The 21,972-nt window shown below is 44.3% G+C and overlaps 1 protein-coding gene across 3 annotated transcripts in view; it reads left to right on the top strand.

Annotated features, from left to right (window-relative positions):
- LOC121591560 (collagen alpha-1(XVIII) chain) overlaps positions 1–21,972 on the top strand; it is a 192,350-nt gene that overhangs the window by 110,705 nt on the left and 59,673 nt on the right. For 2 of the 3 annotated variants that reach the window (XM_041912209.1, XM_041912210.1), the window contains exons 5-6: positions 9,605–9,679; positions 19,421–19,486. The exons of the other annotated variant lie outside the window; for it this stretch is intronic. In XM_041912209.1, coding sequence (XP_041768143.1) covers positions 9,605–9,679; positions 19,421–19,486 — 141 coding nt within the window. The remainder of the gene's footprint in view (positions 1–9,604; positions 9,680–19,420; positions 19,487–21,972) is intronic. 3 annotated transcript variants of the gene reach the window in all.

The following is a 21,972-nucleotide window of genomic DNA, read 5'->3' as shown; positions in this document are numbered from 1 at the left end:
GATTGTTATTACGCTGCCATGCCTGTTTTTTATTTGGCATTTATTGCAATTGAGGAAGTAGGTTGACTTTTTTCCCTTTGTTGTTGTTGTCTTTTTTCTTCTTATTCTTGTGTGAGCATTTTTTCTCTAAATTTTATGAGCTACAACAATATTCAATTCACAACCATAACGACCATAAAAATACACACTTTGCAACAACTTCATTTGCCGCTGGTGGATGGGAACTATGAGCTCCCTCTCTTTAGCCTGTGTTTTTGTTTATTTTCCTACCAAACAGGTGACAGCTGTTGGGGGGGTACCAGTTTACCTACCTTTTCGTTCTCCACACGCTATTCACAATAACATCCATTTGCGCTCGATGAAACAAAATACAACCCCAATTTCCGGGAACGCCCCCAAAAGTGTGCTCACGCCCGCCCTGTAGCACAGTGCCTGGCCTGGACGGCTTCCGTGAAATTGTCTTGTACTTGGTCAGCATCCCGGAACGAATGGCGTGATATGGCCGACTGCCCGTACTGTCACTCAATAATAATGTCCTGCTTAGAGAGCGACACGTGCGCAAGGAAATGAAGATAAAACTGCTTCCTGTTTTTTTCCACCAAAAATAAATTCGTTAGAGAAAGCCTTTTTGCTTGTGCCGTGAAGGTTCTTAACTCTCAACACATCCGCAATGGTTAATGTTTTCTTGATGGACACACAACCTTCGGCTAGAGTTGGGGAACAGGGAGGGAGCGAGAAAAAAGAACGGACTAAACACGCACCAGTGCTCAAGACAACGTCTCCACGCCTCCACTCGAGCGGCCCTGAAGGATTAAGGGAACACACTCCTGCTTGCCCGGAGGGTAGATCTACCTTTTAACGCTACCTTTTCCGGCAGGCTTCCCCTTAAGAGAGTGGAGCATAATTCCATCTTTTCTACCATATTTACAAAGCACTTGCAGCAGTTGTGCCCTGCTTTGACCCTCATCCGACGGGAAGGGGAAACTCCATTCCGGGTTTTATCCCGCTGACCACCACACACATACAGCGTGCGTTCAGTTGCGCATTAAGTACGATTCCACAACCCAAGGTAGAAGACAGGGAAAGGTCACAATGGGATAAACTTTTCTTCACCTTCACCAATCCCTCCATCGGAGAGAGCAAAAGAGAGGAAAAACTCCCCAAATGGTTGATTTTTTCGCAATCAACCCCATCCCCAAACCGGATAGCCAGCAGAGACAGTGTGGGACCGTCCTCCGGTCTCGAGCCTCGAAAACCCGACCATGCGCACGTTGGCACGTGTCAACCACGTTGACAAACAACGTTGCAACGTCCAACTTTACGCCACATGCCTTACCCACATCGACCATCGGCGATGAAGCAGATGGTCACTAATGGCACATAAACACACACAGACTGGCTAGTCGTCGGTAGGGGAAGGTGTCATCCGAACGATCGCACCAGAAGAAGGTTTACCGAAACCGGAATGCCGCGTGGTGTGGACAGTGCTTTAGGTTTCGCAAGTTTACGAGACGGGCTGGAGTCGAGTGGCTAGGAGAGCACTTGCGGGATTAACTTTTTCGGCAACTTTTCAAAAGGGTGGATAAACCGCAGCTATGTGCGAGACAATATTTTGCTGTCTAGTATTCTAGTAGAGATATGATTAGAAGGTTTAAAAGGAAAGTAACTAATTGAGTGCAATAGAAAACAATTGAAGGTTGTCGTGTACTTGTATTGGATTTTCAAAATTGTCTGCAAACAATCGTGTATTTGACAATCATTTTGTTCTTTCCAAATCGAGTGTTTGCAAGCATTCAGCATAATTATCATTAAAGTCTCTTTTAAAGTGTCAGCCAGAACTGGACGCCTCCAATCTAATTCTAGCATAATATTTGTTAGCCTTTTCTACGCACCATGCTCCTTTGCTGTTCCACATCCTTGTGCATACTTTTATCAATTATCATCATTCTTGGATCTGTTTCTCATTAGCCATTTGACGTTGCTGTCAACTCTTATCTGCTGCCATTGCCTCACCACCGTATCACAATGACCAGGCAAGCTCCACTTGGTCCACCGAACAGCCATCATCCTTCCTTCAATGTTGTGCCATAACTATCAGATCGATCATTTTCTATTATGATATCAGCCCATTATTCGGAAAATAAACTCATCCTTCGCACAAGCTTTCGGTCACGTTCGAATCGAGTCGGTGAAAGAACGCTTCCTCTCACACAAGCGTGCAGAGATAGTTGCAGACATAAATATCGCAAAAACTGTGTATGCTCCTGCTAGATTTTCCACTCAATGGTTTATGGTAACTAGAGCGAGAGAGACACAGAGAGAGAGAGAGAGAGAGAGAGAGTTGGGAAAAGGAGTGAAAAGATTTATTGAACGTCGTCGAACGATGCGTGCACAGCTTTTGCTCGGTGTATCTGCATTCTCTCACACACACAGGGCGCTTAAGAAATCAACGAACGGGAATAAATCAATTCCATTACCCCGTGTTGCCGTCCACGAACCGGTATTCCCACTAGAGCTCCGGACTCGCACAACCCAAGCTGGCTAGAGAAAGCAGGATCTTCTGCACGCACGGTAGTCGCCCGGCGTAATAATAGCTCCCGAGAACCACACCACACGACGGTGTGTAATCTGATTTGGTAAATTGAAATGCACAAACAACAACCCACGACTCGGGCGATAATCTGACCCTTGGCTGCTGCTGCTGCTGCTGCTGCTGCTAGTACTGCTTCTGGTCAGACGAGTTAGAAATTCGTATCGAAACAAACACTACGTTGAACCTTGCCCACCGTTTCCAAGGTTGACTTGGGACACGTTGCATTGGTTCTTTCGCTTAGTCCCTGCAAGAAGAGCGAACCAGTGAGGCAAGACATCCACGAGGCTTTGGGAAGCTGTCGATAGTAGCGGACTGCGGAGTAACTCAATTGATTTGCCCCGATTGGCCCACTGCTTGTGTTCCTGGACTTGCACACGATTACAAGCGCACAGCGCGCCGCCTGTGAGACGAGGGCTGGTAAATTAATGCTAACGAGTACGCTCGCACGCAGTCCCAGTGGTTTTGATATCCCTTCCGCCTTGCACTGCAACTGCATAGCCCTCATCTTCACACCGGCCCCGAGAGGAACGAAAGATCTCCATTACCACTGCCGGGTTGTATTTACCTTGTCCCACGGTGCAAATGCACTCTCGAGCAGCGACGGTGTCTTCGTGTGTACACTCCAGAATTACACAACCACAGTTTGCAGCTACCGTTTGTGTGCGCTGAAGAGTCGATTGATTATGACTTATGGAAAACTGGTCTTGTAGTGGCCGTCATGCGGTGTGAACAGACTCGCATCTGTCCGTTCTGCATCGAGTTGGGCTCGGCACGCGTCGTTCCGTCTTTGGAGCATCAGCTCCTGATGAGTTCATTTAATATATCAGCTTTGCACAGTTTATGGTAAGCCGGAGACAGGGAGGGATAGCAGGCTCCAACCCACGGCTAAGATTTATAGCAATTCCAAACAGCCGTCCGTCTTCGTTGACAAACGATACGCCTTACGGAACGGTGTGTATGTTTTCGCACGATTCGAAGAAATCATTCCCAAGATTACCTTGCAGTGGCTTCGGTTTAATTGCAGCCACACGCGCTGTAAGATCTTCCCGGATCTCCAATATTGCGTTGATTATTCATTAGGAGCTTACTGGAAAGAGCGTCCTAGGAGCGAGGGATGTAGCAGATTTAATTGAATATACACCGAGATGATTCGTAGAAGTTGTTGCGAAGCATCTCATGCTACAGATTAAGCGAATGAAGCTAAGCAAACAATAGCTAGGCTGTAGTATACAGCCGAATGTTTCCTTTCATTACCACAGTCAACCGAGCTCAACACGGGTTAAAGTTATGCGCATTCAAGATGTTATTGATGCCACTCGATTGAGTTTGAAGTACAAATACTACCAGCCAAACGCTCTGCTCTTACTCTACACGCCAGGCTTCTCCGCAGCCACGATCTATGATCTCTCATAAACTATTGCGATAGTTATGAATAATGTCTAAACACACACACACACCTTCCCTTTCTCAAGACATTATACACTTGGGCAGGAGGCTGGAACTTCTTGTGGTTGGGATTTCTATTTATACGTGCACGCTTCAACAAAATATGACAGGTTCAGGGAGGTAAAGTGTGTGTGTGCGCGCTTGTGTGCGGTTGCTCAACAATTTACGCACACCGAATGACCGATCACACCGACCGACTGGCAGCAGCATCACCAGCAGCAGCAGCAGCAGCATGTCGAATGCAATCGAATTGATTATCCAAACGAACGCTTTGTTTGCGCTACGCGCTATGTGCGACTTCGCCGTTACCGCACCGCTTCAAGCCGCTCAAGTGCCGAGCCCGGCCGAGCCGCCACCCCCGAAGCCGTCGTTGTTTACCGAATGGTGCGCCTTCCAATACGCCCGTCATCACACAATTGCTCACAACGCACTTTAATCAACGCACAAACCTATCGGGCAAACGGGAGAATTACACACGCAACGAAGCAACTCTTTCCCTCGACTCGTCTCTCAAGTGTTCCATCGCGCCACCCAAGCTTGTGTAGACATCGTGTAGACACCGACACTTTATTCTGCTCTCTGTCAACAACAAAAAAGAAAGAGAAATAAAAGAAATGCTCCCCGAACAGCACACATTGCTGCACAGCCTCCTCGGACGCATCCCGAACTGCATCCACACGCAACGGCTGATGGTGTTCCGGGGGCGTTCAATTGTTTTTAAAACACTCTGCGGACGGGCCGGGCCGACTTGGAAGAGTGCCACCAATTTCTCGCACGTACCGCACTCATGACGAGTGTACGCAGGGTGACGTCAGGAAGCCGGAGCACGGAACCATGGGAAACACATACGGACCCCGATTTGCCGACCGATCAAAACCAGTCGGTCGCGGTCAACCAGTGCGGACACACACTCAAATTCCCCCTTGTTCCGCGGTCACACAGCTCCTTTTAGCACGCAAACTCTGTGTGTGTGTGTTTTGTGCGGACGGTACGGTTCCCGTAGTCCCGAAAACCTCGGACGTACGGTTTCGGTGGTTGGATTGAAAATTAATTTTCCTCCTCCGAATTCTCCCATTCTGTGCGTCCCCATTTGCTGTGCCAAACATAGCGGGAAGGAAGGAAGGAAAGGACGAACTGTCACATTAAGCAAATGTTTGTGAACGCAAGTGAACAGAGCACGTGTGTGTGCGTGTGTGCGTGTGGTGGTATGCGGTAACCCATTAAAACAACGGGAGCACATACACAATTTGCATCTCACGCACATCGCACCCGACCCGCCCTCACAACAACCACCTCACCCCACGGTCGGTGCTGTGGTCCGTTGCAGCTGTGCACTTATCCTGATGTGCATTCATTCGTTATCCGCATCCGGAATTACGAAATTAGTGACATTGTTTCTGATGGAGAGCCTTCAGCATATATTATTGTGCGTATTTGTCTGTATGTGTGTTTGGTTGTATTGTGTGGCGCAAAGGACGATGGCCAAACCCGGTTGAAGCCGTAGCAGCAGCAGCAGCAACAGTGGAGATTATGAATATGTTATTGAAGGTCTTCTTCGCCCGTTCCCCGGCGCGCTCGCGCGCTTGTGTGTATGATAAATGAAGTTTCAACTGTGACAGTGATTGAGTTCCACGACACGAAGGAAACGGTTCCCAATCTCTCAATCAAGTGCGAAATCTGACAGGGTTTTGCTGTGGATACTGGCGGTGTGGAGTCTTGTCGCCCGGAAAGCGCAAACCGGTTGCGTGCGCGTTCGACTGTGGAATGTGCTAATTTTCGCCGATTCGTGTTATTTGTAGTTTTGTAGAGGGGCTTTGAGGTGGGATGGGATGGGTTTGGGGAGGATGATGAGCGTTTATAGCCAAACTGAACAATTTGCGTTTAACATTAACGACCTGAAATATTGAAACATTTAGTTACCGTTTGTTATGGGGAGGGAATCAATCAAAACGGAACCCGAATTTGGGTGTTTCTCGCAGTTAAAATGTTGCATGTATGCCGAACGGCATGAAAATTGTAGTTTTATTTTCGATCTTATAAATCATGACTATTTTCAATAGCTGCTCAATTGATATTCAATTGCAAATCAATTGTTCATCTGTTTCTTTGGCGTTTAAAATATTCTCGTTAAGGCCGCTAAAACACAAAGTTAACACACAATTTAAGAGTTTTTTTGACGACTAAAACGACTATATTCTTTACAATGAATATAAGTCTAAAGCCTTGCAAACATGAGAGCTCAAATTTCAATCAAATTTGCCCAAAATTTTTATCAAACATAATTTTCGCTTTTCTATAATTGAGAGGCGCAAATTCAAATTAATATAGAATATTATTGTTAATTATCTTTGATGTTGTCCAGCATTTTTGATGAATTTGTTGTGCATAACCATTTAATTGTAACATACAGACATTATTTGCAACGTCAACGTCGTCAACATTTATTTAGGAAAAAAATCAATCAAATTGATCATGAAGATTCGATAAGACGCTTCCAAGTCTTTTTTTTTTGTTCCGGATAGCGGATAGCTATTGGCTGCTCGAGAACGGTCCGGATAGGAATCAAATCCATTTGGCCCTGTAGTAGTCGTCTTGGTTGAATAAGCTAACATATGTTTAAGTATTCTTCTTCTTCTTCTTTGGCACAACAACCGCTGTCGGTCAAGGCCTGCCAGTACCCACTAATGAAGTGAGCTTAGCTTGTAGTGACTTATTGTTACCATAGCAGGACACGGTCAGTTCGGGACTTGAACCCATGACGGGCATGTTGTTACGGCGTACGAGCTGACGACTGTACCACCAGACCGGACCATGTTTAAGTATAATATTAACAAAATTTAATAGGGAGATATGATCCTCTCAAAAAAGTTGTGCATATATGTTGTTCTAATTGATTTGAGTGGAAACATTTTAGACATGTTTTTTTTTATAAATTCACTAGGCAAAATCAGTTACTTGAAAATTTTGTATAAAATAATCAAACTAGAAACCATTCTTAATAAATTCATGAAATTCGTTTTGGTTATGAAACGCAATATTGCATGCCATAAAACTGGGACCAAAAATCCAAAATATCTTCGATATAAAAACACGTTACTATTTATCAAACACATCCTTTCCAAACCGACAACCACAGCACAGAACACATCGGATGTGTAACGTTTAAAAAACAGCACAATAAAAAGAGGCTTTCAGAACAAAGGACGGTTTTTTTTTTCGAAACAACTTCCACTTATTATCCCATTTGCGCGCCCGCAAGCGGAAAGGATGTGCAAATACGCAGAAGCCACTCCAATAAAGCTAAATCCTGCTGTTTTGTTGCTCCTTGCTGCTGGCAGCTGACACTTCTGCACAATAGCCAATTCTCAAAACCCCGTGCAAAACAAACCGCCCGAAAACTACGTAACATCGAGAGGAAAATCAACAAAGACATTGGCGTTTAATTATTTGACTATCGCCACCATCATCATCATCATCAACAGCAGCAGGAACACACTTATCCGTGCATACACGATTGTTCGCGCACTGTTTTGCAATTTATGTTGCTACTGCGAGACAGGCAGCACACATTTACACTCTTTCTACCTCCCCCATACTACCACTCTGTTCCCCTTTCCCAATCACCATCTCGTTATGCTTTGTGCGCCTTTCATAAAACACGCCTCCGCCGCCCTTCGTGTCCACATCGCACGGGCGCACAAACGATCGTGAAACGATTATGGCGGATGAGGTGGTTGTTTGCATTATTTTACACATTTATCGCCCAACATGGGCACTCCCATCGATGATGCCAAGTTGACAAACGAGATGGGCTGGGATGAAACGAATGGACTGTTTTTGTTGTGTTTTGTACCTCGCCGCTTCGTCAAATATTCCCATTCTCCCTCCCGCAACAGTGGGCACTCTATCGCTCTTTTAATCTCTTTCGCTCGAAAAATCCCTCGGTATGGTTTCATCCAAAACCCGTGCTCCCCGGATGATCGTATCGAAAACGTTATGCCGTTGTGAAATTGCATTCTGTCAGTTTTGGTGATAGCCGTGCTTTTCTTTTATTTGCGGCAATGGTGGAAAATATAGAACACATACACATCCTATCACATGTTCTACCGGAGGGCAAGCAAAAACGTACCCACTACTGCACCTGATTCTAATTTGAACTCTCTACTTCAATCTATTCAGTGGCGCTAAAAAAAGATGGCTCCGATGAATAGTGAGTTTGGTTATGGGAACGCTCGGTGTGACTACTGGGCAGAGATATGAGGCCAGAAAAAAATGCATCCTGATGGGCTTCCATTTCAAAAACGGCCCACTGTGTGTACCATAAAATATGAACGTGCACACTTGTTGGTGGACACAGAGTTCGGTTTAGAGAAACGCTTACAAGTATAGTCGGTAGTGTTATGCAAATGTAAGGTTTAGTTTTGTTCATATGGTTCATTTGGAGCGGAAGCTTCCACTGTTACACCACAATGCATTAAGCTTTCGTGTTTAAATGGTGGCAAATTCAACTCAATCGACATTGAGCTGCATTTTGATGCTGTTTCTGAGCCTGTCCATGTTTCAATCGCTTATTTTAGTAGCATATGTAAGACAAAAACCGTTTAAACTCACCTGCAGTACGTCACGCAGGTTAAAGCGCAACCAAAATTGCACTGGATTAAACTATAATGTAGCTGTCATCAACTGATCACATTCGAAGTAGATTATCGTGTCGCGGGGTTTTGATGTGGCTGATGAAGCGAGCCGCACGTTTACCGCATTTAAGCGCCTCTGATGCGAAGCAGTCGCCTAATGTGACAGATGTCACCACAAAGTCAATGTTCTTGACACGTTCACCAGCCAGTGTGTGGGCGCACTTTTTTGAGGGTTGAAAATCAATGTGTTCTCACTGCAAACGGTTCGCTCCATTTAGAGAATAAACTTTTCTGCCTTCATCAATTATTGCGTATCGTATTGATTTATGTGTGTCTTGAAGTTTCTCCACTTTGATCGTTGCTTAAATAATGTACAGAGCACTGTTCAGTGCAGTCAAAAGCTTTCATCATGAAATGGTAACACTGTGCGACGGCTTTCATGCCCAATCTCCTCACCATGAACGTCAACGACAGTGCAAACAGTTAACTGATGAATTTATATTTAATTAACATCCTCCTCTCCCGTTCATCGATACCTTCCCAGAAAGAGCCACTGCAGGCAACCGCACTGCACTGAATTTGATAGTGAACCATTAAAGGAAAAGAACAAAATAAAAAACACCAACCTCGCAGTATCGCACCACTCTGTGTCAGTTAGTTAAGAGTGTCCGGTGGTCCAGCCGCGTCGTCGGAACAGGCACAGTAAGAACCAGCACCACCATACGCAACATCCGTCGCGTTACTCGTGTCGATCAGCGCGCAGAGCAAAGCGTGGAATGAGCGCGGCCGGACAACCCGGTTGCCGGTGCAAATACAAAAACGCAACACTACTGTCCACAGCAGCCGCAACGGTTTCACAGGGTCGGCGCACCACGTGGCACCCGTGGTATAATAAATGTCAAAATTAATTTTCATTTTCCTCATCATCCAGGGAACGTTTCTGTTCCTGAAGATCTACGGCTACCCGGAAATCGTGAAAACGCACTGTAACCGAACGTCGCTACCAGTAAGTAATTATAATGAATAGTGGTCAGGGGTGGTTTCAGGAGGAGGGGGGTTAAAAGCTTTTTTTGTTCAGTGCCTTTTGTAGGGTCTGCTGACCCTGACTGCCAGCTGGGCAGTCTCTGGGCAATACGGGTGGGTGTGGGATGCTCAAGGTTGAGTGTGTGTGTCGGGCGGTAAAACCACTGACGGTAATGCACACGGAAGTAAATGATTGAGAGACTAATTGAGCTTGGTTAGAAAGCGAATCGGGAACAATTTATTGAAGATGTGGCATAAAGCTCTTGCAATAAGGTAATAGAATCACAATACGCATCTCTTAGTATGATTAATTTGTGCATTAGCTTTGGAACTAACTTATAAACTTTAGTTTTTAATGAACTGTTTTTTCTTCAAATTTAATTATAAAATTAGAAATATTTGCTTCACAAGGGACAACACGACAAGATCATTATGAAGAAAACGAAGTATATCATAATATTATTTATCTAAACCTAAAACTCGCATCGCATAAATTTTGTGTGTGCTTAAAACACTGATTAACAACATATCCATCACGGGCTGTGCTAATGGATCAATATCAGTACTAGTTTCTATTGAGTACATTCAAGATAAGTATTAATGCTATGATATTAATAGCACATTAAGACCAATCTCAACATCGCCTAAACAAAATGAGTTCGATGCTTTGGCTACGTACTGTTCGGGGTTTGACATTTGATTACCAATGTTCTTGGGTTTTGTGTATATAACAAGCTAATTATAACCTACGTGGCTATCAATATCTTGAATAGTAGTATCCTTCACCAAGCGATCGTAATGAGAGTGCTAGAGCATTACCGGCGCTTTTGAAGATTATGTCCAGATTTTCTCCTAAGCATACGTTCAAGCTTTTGAAGTAGACGACTAAAAGGCTAAATAGCAACGAACTATATTGGCAAGCCGATGATCTCCTGAAAGCGAAGCACAGAAACCCATTAGCGAACAGTACTCGAGTGAACCTGCAACAATAATCCCCCTGTAAGAAGGTTGATAATACTAACAAACTTCACCAGTTTCTTGTTATAGAAACGATTACTTCTTTTTTGCTCTATCTCTGTTTCTCTTGTCTTGGCTGTGTCTTCAGAGTGAGACTAGAAACATAATACCAAACACGCTCCCAAAGACACTCACACACACACGTTGGAGTTGCAGCTTTCTCCAAATCATTGTGTTCCATTACCACGCCACACGCCTCGCCCTTTTTACCGTATTAATATTTCAGCACAATCTTGCACACTCATGCATCGAAATGTGTGTCTCCATCTGCCTGTAGCTGTTAGCGAACGTTTGTATCATTTTGCTCCCACTAAGATCTTGGCCTCGATGCTCGGCACGGAACGTCATCGAACGGTGCTGAAGTTCAGTTCACCCTACGTTCTCGAGACAAGTGAACGGGAGTTACTGTTTTCTGTGTTGGAGTTTTTTGTTGTTGTTCCTCCCGTTCCTCTTGTTCGTGTCCGACATTGTCTTTTTTAGAGGACGATACCGTTCCCATTCCTTTGGAGACTTTGTTTGACTGTTTCTTTATTTTCCCGACGGTTTATACTACCCCACCGACAGAGAGGGAGAGTGCGCGCGCTGTGTCGCCTAATGTTCGAGCAGCATTGCAATTGTAATGCCACCAATTTTGGTACCAGATGGTGCAGCACCCCAGGATGGTTGCTTCCTCTAGCCAGCTGTGGAACGGCAAATTGATTGAACAACGTACAATCACCCGAATTACATCGAATGACAGTTGTAACTGGGAAGCGGTGTGTAACAGTGTAAAGTAGTTTGTTGTCTTGTACTTTAGACAATAAAATCGATCTCTCTGCCGGTGTTCCGATTTCTGGCGTTTCTGGCGCAGATCTGGCCCGGAAGATCGTGCGCTGGTTTGTTTGAATCACTGTTTTCTTTTTTTTATGGCACAAATAAACACGGTGACGGTCGTGTCAACCCTCAGCCACCGCCGCCGCCACCGCCACTTTGCTTGTAGTCCCTTTGGCGGATGGCAATGTTTATTAAATTCCATCCTTCCCATCCGATCGGATTTCCTTCAGTGTTGTAGTTGTTTTCTCACTCTCCTACTTGCTCGCGGCGTGAAAAATGACCATCGTGACGTGTGCTCTACGGCAGTGGCAGGCGGGGGAATGAGGAACATGATTTTCTAGAATCAGGCAACATCCGGGCAGCAGCACAGCTAAAACCCGTGGTATCTCGCACACGTACTGCTGCTGCTGTGGTGCCCCTGGGAGCCAAGGGAAAGCACTCACTCACACACACACCATATCCTTGGAGAGTTGATTCAAAAACAAAAACAACAACAACAAAAAACAACAGGCAAGACAGGAAATCCTTGGACAGTGCAGTGAAAATGAAATAATGTTTTCGTCGGTTTGCTCCTTCCGGTGCCTCGCCTTAATCACCTGCACGAACCGTACGTACCGGGAGGCAAAGTCATTAGGACGATGCAGCGGAGATTAATGTGCTGGCCCTATCCGGCTCGGCCCGGCGGATGGCCCGAAACGTTCCCTCCGCGCTCCGGTGACCGGAAGTGAATATAAGTTTTTAATTAAACTTTTTAATTACATTTTCAACGCGTGTGTAAGTGTACGCGCACATGTTCGGAACAGCGCTGGTGTGCTGGCAATGGGACAGCTTTTTTTTTGTGTCGAAAAGAAGCTTTCAAGTCATTTGTGGGACGTATAAAAAAGGGTAATGATAAACACTAAGCAGCTTTATTTTAGGACTTAATCAGTCAAATCGAATGAAAATATAATATTAAAATACAAGGGAAAAAAGAGAAGTACCAGACTGCGCTTCCGAGCAGATAGAGATATTGTACAAACAGTATTGTATTGAACAGATTTCCATGAAAATAGCGCCCGAAGATGCCAAACGTAAAGTAATAAAAAAGGAAATTTCTTTCCCGTATGATAGCGAACCAAATAGATTTCACGCAACCGGAACCAATCGAAGGTGTGCGTAAAATAGGCTAAAATATCATCCCTCCTATCTCTCATAAAACCTCCCAAACCCGATCGGTGAAATTGTATTTGCAACATTATTGTCATGAAGCAGCGCACAGCCCGCAAAGGACAGAAAATAGCAAAAGGCAAATTGGACGGAGCACACAAAGTACCAAATTTATGCTGACTAGTGAGGCAGTCCTCGAAAAAAAGTTACAACAACATAAAACCGTTCAAAAGCCGCCAGATGTGGTAACGGTCCGTGGAAGAAACAAGCTATGTCTTGCCGAACTCTATCTTAGGACAAGAAAGCAAGCAAAAAAAGTGAATGAAGTTCTTTTTAACCACTCTTCCGATGCCTCGCCGAGTGACGTGTCTGGAAAGTGCAATTTCAGTTCCTGTCTATTTTCACATTCATTCACTTGCTCCTCCGCAAGCCCGGACAAGGCGGACTCCCTCTTGGCACACTCCCTTTGGCGAGAGATGCTCTCAATCGCGTCGAGAAAGTGTCCACGGCCCTTCTAGCGCATTGACTGTTTTCTCACTTTCCGGCACAAATTGAATGTCACGAAATGCACGCCTTTGCAAGCATTGGCAAGCAATTCCCTGCAGCCGTGAACAATCACAAAAATGGAATTGTTCACTGCGACACTCGTCGTAAGCTCCCCCAAGGAAGCTCTCGTTTGCAATTCACAATGCGCCTCCATTGTACCCCGGTGGAAGAGTGGAAAAGGATTAAACAGCCTTTCATTTTCGGCTACAGCGTGGCACAAAACCGCACACAATTTCCTTCGACGTGGATTTTTTTTGTGTATTATTCCCTTCTACCTTCTCATTAAAATACGAAGGGGAAAAAAACCCCTGTAGAAAGACTGAAGGAGCTTCGCTGATTTCAAGCCATGCCGCGTTGGCTACGGGATCATGCTGTACGCTTCTCATCATCGCTGCGGCGCTCGCAAGACGTATTTTTATCCCGCCAGCCCGCGAGGAAGTGATGTGCGAAAATAATGAATTTATAAAATGAACTCGCTGCTCCTTGCGGGCGTACGATTCGCCGGCTCCGTTTCCTACGGGCTGGAACGAATGCGCAAGCGAATGCAAGAAAAAGGGGGAAACAACAGCAACCAAAAAAGTGGATGGAAATGCTTTGCCCCACGGCTCCACGCGCACTTTTCTCCCACAGGCTTCTTTCCAAGCGAGCGCAAACACTCAAAAACAGGAACAGGAGTCGTGTCGGTCTGCGTGTTGTCAGTGAAGAGTAATGTGGGACATTCTTTTTGGTCGAATTTTGTTTGTGTGATGTTAACGATGCCGAGAAAAATCTTCTAACAAATTCTGGAACAGTCTTACGGGCGCGGAACGCATATCGAAGGAACTGCTGCTGGTCCTAACGAGAGACAAATTGTGCAAGGCACACTGCTGCACAGTGGGTAGTGGATGTGGATGTCAATCATAATACTATTGATTTAGATTACCTTCGGTTAACGGAAGTCTGAGTTGAAATTTTACGCATCAAAGTGAATTTCAAGTTGTCAGAAGCACTATTGAATTCAACTTTCTATTTGTCTAATTTACATCTGATTTGCAGTCATCGTTCAGGGCAATCATGGGTACTGTTTTAGGTATTAATAGAGAAATATAAACAGTTTGCTATTCAATAACTGATTCCGTTTCAAGTTCAAAGGCCCAGGCTCAAATGAGTGTTCCAGACACTCAATTGATATCTCAAAAAGCCTCTCAGTGACGGTTATTTCTGTCCGTTGCAACTCGCACAATTATTCGAAAAAGTGTAAATTATTTAAAACTAATATAGGTAATATAGGTTTGTTAACACTGCATATGGTTACTGGTTGAATGAGATGAGTAGTGGCTTAAATGTGTTGGGCTGAAAACATTTTTGCATTATTTTTATTATCACATTCAACCAAACCAAGCAGCAAATCGGCAGGGCTTTCATTTTTTCCCACAGTGCTCAGCGTATCACTCGTTCGTTGCACGTCACCGGTTTTCCTTGGGTTTTCCACTGGACAGGAAAGTGAAGAAAGTCACACGAATGTATCACACAACCTTCGCCGTCTATCCCCCAAAATATCTCTTGCCTTCGTTTGCATAAAATATTTGCACTCGTGCCTGTTATGCGGCATGATCATCATCGCACAAAGTACGCCATCTATATTATTTAATTCAACTTCCCCTTGTCGGCTCAAAACTGACGTGTTCAGTTCCACGGATACTGGAAGTGGTGCCACGGATACCCTGCACACCCGATATACGTTAAGCCCAGAAAGAAGGAGGCTTCTTCTGCATACAAGATGAAATTTAATTTTGATCAAAAGCAATACACAGTCAAACACTCACAAGGCTAAATTCTCCGTAGGCAAAAAGCTCGTAGCCTGGCGCAACGATGATGAATCGAACAGACGGCTTTCCTCCTGTCTGACGGGAAAGCAGAAGAAAACAAAAAAAAAACACACACACACCTTCAACAAAATGCTTCACAATAGCGAGGGGGTCGTTGCTCGAGAGGGCTTTCTGTTTTTTGCTTTCTTTCCCACTTCCCGATTTATCATCTCACGAGAATTCGCGAAGTGGTTTTCCCTGTAGTAGCCTCAATCTTTTTGGTCGACTCTCCCTGGGGGGGGATTTTGCACAGCGGGCCCCGTGGAGCGTGTGTTGCTAGCGAGTGTGACACAAAAAATTACCCCACCACCAGACTTTAAGAGCACTCGTCTTGGGAAGGAAAGTGGAACGGACGTCTGGTTGAAAGAGGAGAAAAATTGCCTCCCCACACCGTGCTTGTGCGCCTGCCGAGCACCGCGAGAGAGACGGTTTTTGCGCTTACTAACCGGCTCACCTGCCGGCTGCTCACCTGGTGGGATAAGGGAGTGGCTTAACAAAACGGTTCTCGATTTAAATCATTCACGGATGAAGGAAAGCGTTCCCTTTTTCTTTCACCAAGCGCATCATCAGCATCATCGTCAGTCCGCTAACGATCATTGAGCTTGATGTTGTTTGCATCCCAACACTTCGTTTAGGCGGTGTGAAGTCGTTCAATCATGTGAGAACATGACTAATGCCTGCATCATCCGTAATGGAATGCTAACACGTAACCCTCACCTCCCCCCCCACCCCCAAGGCACGTGTGCCATCATCAGAAGCGGCAATGTTGTAGCAAATTAAAATATTATTCGCCATCGCTGCAACCGCTTCTCGTGCACTTCATTTTTCATGGCCATAAACTTCGTACACACTGAAATGGTCGTACCAAGAAAATCACGGCTTCAAGGCTTCAAAAAACGGGAACCACAGACAACCAAAGGGGGGGGAAACCCCACCTCGTCTCGCAAGGATAAAGCGGGCCGAAATAATCAAAGAAAAAGTAAAACACTTTTGGCACCAGCAACGAGGGAGCCGCTAGCAAGAGTGAAATTTATTGCCAAAGATTTGTAATATTTCCCAACCACTTGAGAGGGCAAGAGAGAGAGCTTTTCATTGCGCTTTCGTTCGTTCGTTCGGTGTGCGGAATAAAAGCGCGCCACTTCTCACACATCTCATATAATTTGCTTTCGCGCGGTGGGAAGAAAACTGAAATGAAGGAAAATGAAAGGAATTCGTAAAACGCAAAAACACGACAAACTCACTGCTTTTAACTCGTTCCTTCCTTCCCTTGGGATCCGAAAGTGTTTTTTTTTTCTTTGCTCCGTAGAAATCCCACGCCACTACGCGAAGGCCCTCTCGGAAGGAGGTGTTTTTATTCATGAGACGAAACTTTTCACATGTGCACTCGCTCATTTGTACCGGAATGAAATATATTTCCCACCGACAAACGCCCCTCCCCAACCCTCCCGCCGAGGGACGACGGAAGGGGGGAAATCATTCATCCATTCCATCATCATTTGTATCCGCTTCCCGGTCAGCGTCGTCTTCTGAACCCTTAATGTGTGTCGGATGATAAACGCCGGATGTGCCGTCTGGCCATATAAACACACACACACACATACAGACACACGTCAGAAGCAAATCTCTTTTGGCACATTTCCGCCTTTTCCGTTTCTCTCCGGTACCTGCAGAAGTGATGAATCGGAAATGTTGTTTGAAATGAAGCTCTACATCGTTCAACCCCTTTTTACGCTTGCGTCGGCCGCCAACTCTCCTACCAATCTGGCGAGTGGCCGAACGATGGCACTGATTTTTGGCCAACTTTAGCTTCTGCTAGCATTTCCATTGCAAATAAACCTGCCTCTCTGGGTTTCTCGTGCACGAACTTACTTGATTCTAACAGCAGAAGTGAAAGAACCCATTGCAGGAAAGGTGAAATTTTTCCATTTGCTTACGAATCCATTCGGCATGTTTGGTTTCTGCATACGGAATGGAAGTGGAAAAAAAATGTTGCTCTCAGCTTTATAAAGCCGCGAAGAAATCAACTTTCTTTTGGCTGTAGTTTCGTATGGTCGTATGGTTATTTTCCCTATCCTGTACACATTGAACGGCACACTTTGGCAAGTCAAGTTTCATTTGGCAAGCAAGAACGTACGGTGTGTGTGATTTAAAGTGGATCGATTTCTGCTTATTGAAATGCAGTCAATTGAAAGGTAGCCCACTTTAGTAAAGCGAAACGCTACCCACTGTGTCTTGCAAGGTTTTATCCTATGTTTAATGTTTCAAAGTACAATTTTAAGCGATCTTCGAGTTCACGCCTGCTTAGACTGTTTTGTTTTAGCAACGTATTTTCTTGGAGTTAATCGATATTAGCCCACAGCATTCTTATTAAGCGCCTGAAAGTATGCAATTGATTACAATATTTGCTTTTTCACTAATATTTGTCGAAATTTTGGATTTTTGGTGACAAATGAACACGTTTTTAGTAGTAGATTTTGATCTTATAATAGAACAGTACGAATAATAGCAAACGTTTCATATTATTTTTCTACTAGCCTTTCACTTTCACTTTATCAGGAAAAATCAAAAGTAACACGAGCTTCAAATAAAATTGCCCAAATTTAATAACTAAGTACATAATTACATCCATCATGTAAGTACTTGCAAGCAGTAGCAACCCCTAAACGAGCCATAATAAGGGAAACTTAGTTCAAGAGCTAAACCCGAACACCGATCGCACAGCACACGAACCACCACCAATCATTTCGACTCCTGCCCCTTTCACCCGGCACAATACATTACCGAAGCAGCATATTTCATCTGTGGCAAGTGTGATAAAGTTCTTTCCAATGACCTAGAACCCATTAACCCATGCTACGTGCGCCGGCCACGTCGGTTGTCGATGGCTGGCCACTCACTTTTTGCACTCCATTGCCGGGAGCAGGCAACACGACCGACCGAACCGGGTGGACGAGGGAAATTGGCCCCCATGACTTGACCACTATTACACCCGGACGGTTGGCTGGCCGTACGGAACATATATTCACTCCCTTCTTCACCGGTTGTTTGCCATTCCGTCCATCGACTCCGGACATTGCTTCACAATTCCATCGCTGTAATATATGGCCGATCCCGTTTCCTCCGCAAGGGACGGTCTGGCGTGCGATTATTCAACCTTGCCTCAATCTTTCTTGAGAAAGTCCACCTTACTCCGGATTCGATCCATACTGTGTGTGTGTCTGTGTGTGTGCGAGTACAATTCTTTGGAATTTACTCCAGAAAATCATCCCACCGCTTCGTTCTGCCTCGTGCACCGACGGCCACCAGCCAGGGGCTTCCGGGTTCCCGTGCTCGGAAGACTGCGAACGTATCAATTGCGTTCGATCTACGGTGTACGATGTCGAAATCGTTTCCTGCATCAGCAGTTCTAACATTGAACGAGCAAGAGATGAGAAGAGAAGAGATGAAAAAAAACACACACGGATAAAGACGATGGAAAACACTATCATCTCGTGTGCAACAATTCTCAAAAGCACTTCGAACTGAACACCTTCTTTACCACTGTTGCAATACATGCGTGGAGAGGTGAGGAAAGGAATGGCTATTCTTTTGAATTTGTAACAGTTTCACACAGAATATGGCAGACGACCCTTATGCTGTTATGGTTCTGCCATGTTTCTATGTTTGATCGCCACAGCAAGCAAGGTTTAGTCGACCGGAAAACGATGACCCAGAGAAGGAAGCACACACGACACCCCCTCAACCTTACCGGCTCTATTTTCGTTCAAGAGTACAACCACCCTTGCACCAGCGTATCGGAGCAATTAATTCGTTTCGATGGAATAAGCTGCTGTAAGCCGAACGCTTAGGCTTACGGTACCGATTGGTATGATTTTCTAGCCAAATGAGCTCAACGAAACTGCCCACTCCACCACCGAGCCTTATCGCTTGCATCTATCATCTAGCCAATGGGGAAGGGGAGGGTGTGCGTGTGGCTTCCTCTCTAATGCCAGTTCGGGCCAATTAGCCTAAAGCCCTTAACATGACATAAAAGCAGCATGCAAACGACAGGAACAGAAAGCGGAAAGAGCTGCATTAATGCGTAAGGAATTATAAAGCAGATTTCAACAGTCTTACTTTAAACCTGTTTTAGCCATTCTATTGTTTACTATAGTTTCTGATGTTATTCAATATTGTTTCAATTTTATTTTATTTTTATTCTAATTTTTCATCATTTATTTTTCTTCTGTTTAATAATTTATTTATTTATTATTTCTCTTGTTTTTGTTTTCCTATTTTCTCCCATTTTTTTTTATTTTCATGTATCTTACTTTTACCACACTGCACAACACAACTGAAACTCATCGCACTTGAAGATCGACGAAGAGCTCGAGTCAACAGATGAGTTCGGTGACGACTTTAATTCGGAAATGGTGTATGATGTAAGTATCGCGCCATGTTGGGAGTTTTTGGCAACTGCCCGATTTTCACTACTGCTTCGACTTTCGATACTAACTCATCACAAAAATCCGGCTCTACGCTCGCCCACAGGCAGCTGCATAATTGGAAGAGAAGATTCTAAATTGAGTTAAAACTCATCATAACATAATTCATCTTTTGAATTCACTAAAACTACAAATATAGCGTTTAAGCTGTACTCCATACCCTCACCTCCAATCATTTACATCCCAAAGCTACATCTGCCTTTGCAATGTAACCCGTTTCTGTCGTTACCAACACAACATTGCCTTTCCATTCATCGTTAACCAAACTAGCAGCAGCTTACGGATTGTGCCCGATTCCGCGAGCTTACACCGCGCAATAGTACCAAATCAAAAACTGCATCGTTCTTTTATCTCGGACGCATCATAAATACTGATTAAATTGCACTATCTACTGAATGGATCAAACACATAAATTCAAAAGCGATACGCTTGTTTAACGCTGCCGATAAACCCAACTGTTGTTCACTGCCCAGAAGCAACCGAAACCATCCCCACAGCCTATCATGTTCAGGCGTGTCAGTGGCAATCGCACACAGCAAAACGAACGGAATTAAGCTACCGACACGCACATCAAACTAAAACCCCTTTCGGCGTCTCGGTGGCCAATGACTCAAACAGCACGAATTAAGTTCAGCACACGCAATTCAATGTGTGCGCCAGCTTGGGTCGATTTAATTCGTGTGTTTGTGTGCCGTTGTGTGTTTATTAACTTTATCGATTTAGTTATCATTCAATTCCCTCCAGCCTGGCTCTTGTCAATTAATTATTGAGCTCAGTTGATGCTGACCGTACCATTCAATCAAGAGTGATCGAAAGGAGGGGGTCGATACAGTAGAGACACACAAACAAATGCAACCACCGTAACAAGCAGGTTAGAAATGATTTATATCCTACTGATTGTTGCACGACTGACAGCGAAGCATCAACGCTGTATTAAAATCGTGTTTAATTCTTCCTTTTTTTCTCGCACACATCCGGTTACAACAGATTAAAAATCATTTCAATTTAAATAATTCCCTATCGCAAATTGAATCGTGCAAAATAAATAGCATGCAGCAATTAGACACCAATCGGCTTTGCGTTGGGTAATTGGTGATCGAACAAAAGAATATAGTTTGTGTTCATACGTACCATACACATCTAGCTTGTTTCCTAGTTTTATTACATGCGTTAATGAGATGACAATTTGGTACAGAATTATAGTAATCTAATGTAATTTTTAAATGCATTGATACTTACTAGCCTATGCTTTGTAACAGTAATTGCAAGTTCAACACAATTCAATTTGTTTTGCATCTCAATTGAGTTTTGATATTGAATTTGAGCTTATTAATTTGTCCCTTTTTACATACGAAATTCAAATATTTTCACAGTTTAACATTCAAAAAGTGGAGTCTTATGGTTGACGCTTAATTAAAAATCCAAATCAAAATCTTATCAACTGTAAAGTGGTGAACTACTCCATTTTAATTGTATATAATACAATTTGCTCTGTCAGTCAGGTCATTCCTCCATACCAGCTTGATATTTGTGTAGTTAATCTACATCTACATCCCAAAGCTACATTCACCTTTGCAATGTAACCCGTTTCTGTCCTATCAAACGAGCATTGCTAAGACTAGTTTATACGATATCTCCTAATTATGCAAAACCTTTTGCTGCTATTTTCATTGTGTTAGCAAAATTGTTCACACAAAATTGAGAAGTAATTGACATAATGAATAACATAAATATGAGGTAGCTTTAAAATCTACATAATGAAACGAAAGAGTTTTACATTTCGAGTTACTTGCTTATGTTAGTAAGAGCTTCCTATCCGCCATAATAGACCCGAATGAAGATAGTTTTGCTTCACATTCTTCAAAAATTCGCCAGTATTTAACGGAATGCTTCATTCGGCATGCCGTAACCTCTGACTAAATTTGCCAGACGCATACACCCTTTAAGAGGAACCTATTCTCTCCAAATGTGTCGGCTTCTAATAGTGAGCTTTTTCAGATTCTGTTTCCGTTTTCACGAACCCGGCCTGGCTGACCGATTGCGTGCATAACTGAAGCCAAACGACGGGGCGACAGCTAACGCAAAAGCGCTGTTCTTTATTTCGAAACCCTTATCCAGGAGACACGAGAGGGGGGGGGATCGTTTTTATGCTCGTTCTTCCGTTCATTATTAATACTACCTCCACTTGGGCCATTCCATTGTGCGGACGGCATCTCGGCAACGCTCGCAGTTTGTTTTACTTCGACCGCATCGCGCCACACATTCCGTATAGAGCGCGGAGACACACTCACGCACAGCCCGAAGAGTTGATTTTGGGGCACCGATACCGACGCGGAGCTGCCCACTTCCGCTCAAACACACACACACGCGCACGCATACCGTGGAGAGTGGTTGAGTGGGGTTGGTCACCTCGTTCGTCAAAC

The sequence above is a fragment of the Anopheles merus genome, chromosome 2L, assembly GCF_017562075.2.
Source record: "Anopheles merus strain MAF chromosome 2L, AmerM5.1, whole genome shotgun sequence".
Classification (NCBI taxonomy): Eukaryota; Metazoa; Arthropoda; class Insecta; order Diptera; family Culicidae; genus Anopheles; species Anopheles merus.
This window is presented reverse-complemented; position numbering and strand designations above follow the sequence as displayed.